The sequence below is a fragment of the Endocarpon pusillum genome (assembly GCF_000464535.1).
Source record: "Endocarpon pusillum Z07020 unplaced genomic scaffold scaffold1249, whole genome shotgun sequence".
NCBI lineage: Eukaryota > Fungi > Ascomycota > Eurotiomycetes > Verrucariales > Verrucariaceae > Endocarpon > Endocarpon pusillum.
In genome coordinates this window covers 9,441-15,388 of record NW_006913649.1, presented here as the reverse complement: position 1 = coordinate 15,388, position 5,948 = coordinate 9,441, and the positions used below count along the sequence as shown (strand labels likewise).

The 5,948-nt window shown below is 50.0% G+C and overlaps 1 protein-coding gene across 1 annotated transcript; it reads left to right on the top strand.

Moving 5' to 3' along the window:
* Positions 1-564: 564 nt before the first annotated feature.
* On the top strand, positions 565-4,825 carry EPUS_09291 (uncharacterized protein; the record flags this gene model as incomplete). Its single annotated transcript, XM_007789593.1, has 8 exons — positions 565-709; positions 974-1,118; positions 1,169-1,372; positions 1,491-1,607; positions 1,735-2,327; positions 2,367-2,595; positions 2,643-2,895; positions 2,945-4,825. 8 exons carry the CDS (start codon positions 565-567, stop codon positions 4,823-4,825), a joined length of 3,567 nt encoding a protein of 1,188 aa, XP_007787783.1.
* Between the last annotated feature and the right edge of the window lie 1,123 nt (positions 4,826-5,948).

Genomic DNA, 5,948 nt, shown 5'->3' with positions numbered 1-5,948 from the left:
TACGTACCGTTACCAAGGAATCTGGGAAATGATCTAGCGTCACGTGTCGTTCCACATGCTTTCTACAGATCTAAAAATATATCGGTGATCCGTCTGTGCCCGCCTAATGGAGACTTTTTCCTCACAATCTACCCGCCATTCGACTTCGATTGCCCTTTGTATGAAGAGATCTCAAGCAGTTCTTGCAATGCAAAAGATGGACAGCATTCCACCGGCAGACATCTTTGCTGCAACGATCCTTGAGAGATCGCAGAAGTTTTTTCCTGTGATGATGCCATTGTCAGAATTCCGTTCAGGAAGTGGCGAGGGATTGGACAAGAAAGGATGTTTAAGAATCGGAAGTGCATGGCCCCAGCTTTCACAGCCTTATTGCTTGAAACCTGCACGTCCTGAGTGGAGGTTATGATGCCAGAGCTGTCTCATACCGTGACATGAATTGTCAGACTGCTCCTCGTGACGAAAGTATAACTATCAGATGGTTGAACCGACGTTATCGAGAGATCCTTTTATTTGGCTCACCCTACATTGTTTTTGCAACGAATACCTTCACCAAAGCTAAACGATATGGGTGAATCTTCCAGTGCTAGTTCTGATCCTTCTACCGAACATTCAGATGACAAACGCAACATCTCGCGTCAAGCCGGCCGGCCCACTGGATCCTCATCTCGACCTTCAAACCCTGCCCAATCAGTCTTCGCGAACCGTGATGGTAGGCATGAGTCCTCATCTACGAGCTCTTCTATATCCCGGTCTGCACGCCTTCACCGACCATCAGCAGAGCCACCAAACATGCATAGATGTTCACCACCAAGCAAAAGGTCGGTACCAGCGGGTGTTACTGTGGTCCCAAGATTATTACCCACCGATGCTGTCAAAGCTTCCCCTAGATGTCTAGGATGTTTCTCTCGGTCTGTCAGACCTAGCAGAACCTCATCTAGAATTGACGGAAGCGCAAGCGAATCTTCAACGACAGGCGCTGTGCAGCGCTCGTCAGAAAGTCTCAAAGCTAAATCTAGATCGAACCAAAATCGAAAGAGTGGACCTACGGCAGCGACGCCTACAAGCTCACTTCGGAGAATTAGTCCCCCAGCGGCAGAGACTGGTCCGAATCTCAAGGAGTAAGCAAGCTCTTCTTTCATCTGTTGCGGAAGCTTAGCATCTTATCTAGGGAGCGCGGGTTGATACTGGAGACGGCCAAGAATCCAATCAAGGTTGCTGAAAGAGGGATACGTTTGCTGTGCCTCGACGGAGGCGGCGTCCGCGGGCTATCCTCGCTCCATATCTTGAAGAAGCTCATGGAAACGATCGACCCTGGCCGGCCGCCTAAGCCGTGTAAATACTTTGACATGATCGGAGGAACCAGCACTGGCGGGTATGTACTCTTGGCACTCCGAGGAAGATTAAAATCTTGCTAACTCGTCTAGATGAATCGCCATCATGTTGGGGCGCTTGCGAATGGACATTGATCAATGCATTGATGCCTACATTAGCATGTTCGACCAAGTCTTCAAAAAGAAGAGACTTCCGGTTACAATCGGGGGCAGAATTCAAGACCGGTTTGATACGCAAGCATTGGAGAAGGCAATCAAGGAGGTCGTTCTTAATCAGTGCGGGCGACCAAATGATGTAGAAAATGCTCTGCTTCAAGATGGTGATGGTCGAAATGTGCGATATAAAGTGTATAAAGATATTCTTTCCAAATGTGCGACTTATTGACTGATCATTTCTCAACAGCTTCGTATGCGCGACAAGGAAAGAGACAGCCCAGTCGATGCAGTTCAGGAGCTATCAGTCCGCCCGCGGCTCTTCTGACCTGTTGCGGAAGACGAAGATCTGGGAGGCGACAAGAGCGACTTCGGCAGCTCCGTCTTTCTTCGATCCGATCAAGATCGGCGACTATGATGAAGAGTTCACTGATGGCGGTACAGGCGCCAATAATCCCGTCCGAACTCTTTGGATCGAGGCCAAGAACACTTTACTAGGGCCAGGCGAGGCGCTTGAAAAAAACCTCAACCTGTTAGTCTCCATTGGCACCGGTGTCCCTTCACTCAAGCCTTTCGGTAACAGTCTATTGGAGATCGCAAAGACGCTGAAAAGCATGGCCACAGAGACCGAGGCGACAGCGGAGTCGTTCCATCGGGGTCATTCAGAACTTGATGACAACAGCCAGTATTTTCGTTTCAATGTGACCAAGGGTTTGAAAGACGTTGGACTGGAAGAAGGGGCCAAGAAAAATGTAATCATGGCCGCGACAGAAAGCTACGTTGAGTCCGAGACTATAAGAAGACAGATGTCGCGCTGTGGAAAGCATAAAATAGAAAAGAACTGTTAGTTTCGTGTCTCTGCTATTCGTTGAATGCTTATAGTCTGGTCAGGACCCAGTGAATCTGTTAACAATATGCACTGGACGGTGACGCGCTCCCTTAACAATCTTTTCATCGGCCGAGAGTCAGTTTTGAACACGATTGAAGAGTCTATTCGACATACCCTGCGAGATATCAAACCTACTGGACAGCAAAGATTCGTCATCACTGATATGGGAGGGCAGGGTAAAAGCGAGATCTGCCTGCAGCTTGCCGATCGCGTCCGTCAACTGTAAGTGATGTTCGTCATTTGGGTCGCTGATGGCTGACAACACCAAGATTCTGGGGCGTCTTTTGGGTCGACGCCAGCACCGAGACGTTGGCCGAGTCTGGCTTTTTAAACCTTGCCGACAAGCTTCAGATTGCAGCGCAGACGTTAGACGAAGCTCGACAAGGGCTTGCCAATGTCAAGAAGAGATGGTTGCTTGTTCTGGACAACGCCCATGATCCCAAGATCGACTATCAGCGTTACTTCCCAGCGGGAATCGCAGGGTGGGGTGATGTTGACATCGCGGAACGAGGAATGCCACCAGTACGCGACGGAGAAGGTCATTGAACTGGAGAGGCTCCCTGAGAACAAGGCCCGAGAACTGTTACTTCGGGCTGCTAGGATTCCCGATGCTCGGCGCTTAGCGGTCAAGGGCGATGCTCAGGTGGTGGTAACCCTTCTTCACTCACATCCTCTAGCCTTGATCCAAGCCGGTGCGTACGTAGCTCAGGGCCACTGCACACTAGCGGAGTATCCGCAGATCTTTGCACGGCAGCGAAAGCGACTGCTCAAGTTTTCACCGACTCAGGCGCGCTCACGCTATGGAGACGTGTATGCGACGTTTGAAGCGTCGGCAGAGATCCTCCGAGCTTCGGCCGAGGCCATGCCGGCATCGTCGACAACGGAGTCGGCCCGAGATGCGCTAGAGTTGCTGCCGGTGCTGGCCTGCTGCGGACCCACTCGATTACCTCTGCCGGTGTTTGAAGCAGGATGGAGAGGCGCGCAAGAGATCAGTCGAGATCAGGCTGACAAGTATGATGAGACCCTTGCCTTGACGGCGTGGCACGTCTCCCGTCTGCCGTCGCTTATTCGGGCCCGTGCAAACACGTGGGACTCTTATCGGCTGACCAAAGCGATTCGCTTGTGCAGAACACTGGCTTTGATGTCGACTGACACTCAGGACGGAGTCATGAGTGTGTCGATGCACCCGTTGGTACACGCGTGGGCAAGAGATCGGGCAAATGCGGCGGAGCAGCATAAGGGTTGGTTGACGACAGGGTGCCTAATGGCCGTCTCCCGCAGCGACGGCGAGCTGTGGCGGCGACGTGGACGGCAATTGCAGCCTCACATGCAGACGTTGACGCTTTGGGACAGCAGCAAGATGTTCGGCTCTGAGCCGGCGATGAAGATCACAAGCATCTTGGTGGATTGTGGGCGGCTGCTGTATAGGATGCGAGATGACGCCAGGGTGTTTGTGCTAATGAACAAGTTGCTCGCTCACCTAGGCTTGGATGGACAGAAAGTGGAAGAAAGATGGTTAGTGGTGTACAAGCTTACTGCTAAGAATCTCATTAACTATGGAAAGGTCGGGAAGGCAGTATCGCTGCTGGAGCAGGTGATCAAGATCAAGGAGCTGACCCTGGCGGAGGATCATCCGTTACGACTGGCGTCACTGCATGAGCTGGCGGGAGCATATCAAGCGGACGGACAGATTAAGACGGCGGTGCCGCTGCTGGAGCAGGTGGTCAAGATCCAGGAGCAGACTCTGGCGAAGGATCATCCGTCACGACTGGCGTCACAGCATGAGCTGGCGAGAGCATATCGAGCCAACGGACAGGTCCAGAAGACAGAGTCGCTGCTGGAGCAGGTGGTCAAGATCGAGGAGCAGACCCTGGCGGAGGATCATCCGTCGCGACAGGCGTCACAGTATGCGCTGGCGAGAGCATATCGCGCGAACGGACAGGTCACGGAAGCGGTGTCGCTGCTGGAGCAGGTGATTAAGATGACCCTGGTGGAGGATCATCCAGATCGACTGGCGGCACAGCATGCGTTGGCGATGGCATATTGCGCGAACGGACAGGTCACGAAAGCGGTGTCGCTGCTGGAGCAGGTGGTCAAGATGCGGGAGCAGACTCAGACGAAGGAACATCCAGATCGATTAGCGTCACAGCATGAGCTGGTGAGAATATATCAAGCGGACGGACAGATTAAGGCGGCGGTGCCGCTGCTGGAACAGGTAGTCAAGATCCGGAAGCAGACGCAGGCGAAGGATCATCCAGATCGACTGGCGTCACAGCAGGTTCTGGCTACAACCTACTGGGATCTTGACCGCCACACCGATGCGGTCCAGATGATGAAGCATGTTGTTGCGATTAGAAGTCAAGCGCTTGACAAGAAGCACCCAGACCGGAAGAACTCCGAAACTTGGCTCGAGATTTTCGAGGATAAGTTGCGCAAGCTCACGACTACATAAATTGGGGATAAACGATTTAATCTATTTGGCAAGCCATGTGAATCCATTATTTATCTCCTAATGAAAAGTGCTTTACTTATTATCTGCATGACATTTTCACGTCCTCGTCTTTTTCAAAGAGACCTCAAAGTATTCCTCAAATTCGTCGTGTTTATGAAACACCACACAGAAGCTAGGGGGTGGTAGCAGTGATGCTGCCCTAGAAGTATCTGCTAAACGGAATCGAATACAATAGCTAAGGAAGAAGAAGAAGAGTATGTACACAGAGGTGGCAGATATATGTATGCCGCAACGCCAAGCCTTGTGACAAAGCCAAGGCTGCGCACAAAGCCAAGGCTGCACATTCGCCAACACACGTCGATCACAACCGTCATAGTTTATTAAATCGCTTCGCTTCGCAGTATTAAAGATCCTCACAAAAGAATCCTTTTACTGATAGTTAAGAGACATATCATCCACTTTATTATCGACACCTCGTCGGATATTATACGAGCCTAAAATCTGCATAAATTCTATTACTAAACTCAGTCGCTGGAGATAATAGAGATATATATGATAATGAAGAGCCTTGCTTAAAGACGTTTAAACACCATTAATAGTAGAAACAGCTTGACGAAAGATGGGTGTTTAAAGAATAGAGCTTTTTCATCGTAATTGTAAACTTCGGCGAGAAGGACGAACTCTAACTCGGAAAATATCCCTAACTGATCCTATGTTGAATTCGAAGACGACATCATCCAGTGCTAAAACGATCATAAGTAAAATGGAGTCAAATATAAGATTGTCAACTTTAGAGAAAACGAAGATTTTGCTATATATTTAGCTTAGTATTAACGAGTTCATGAAGGAGAAAGAGAGTCTGGCTCACCGCTTAGGCTTTCTTTGATGTTCTTTGATATGCTTAACATCAATTTTCATAGTCAAAAGATCCCGAATCCCATCAGGATTAGGGCGTAAGAATAGTGTAACATCGCCATAACAGAGTGTCTTGGCCTGTTCGCTGTCCCAATCACAATTCATGGTGTCATCTTCTTCTTCTTCCTCCTTGTCTTCATCGTCCTCGCTGATACAGTAATCTTTGTCCTTTTTTTCATTCTTTGGCACGTACACTAATGTGCCTGGC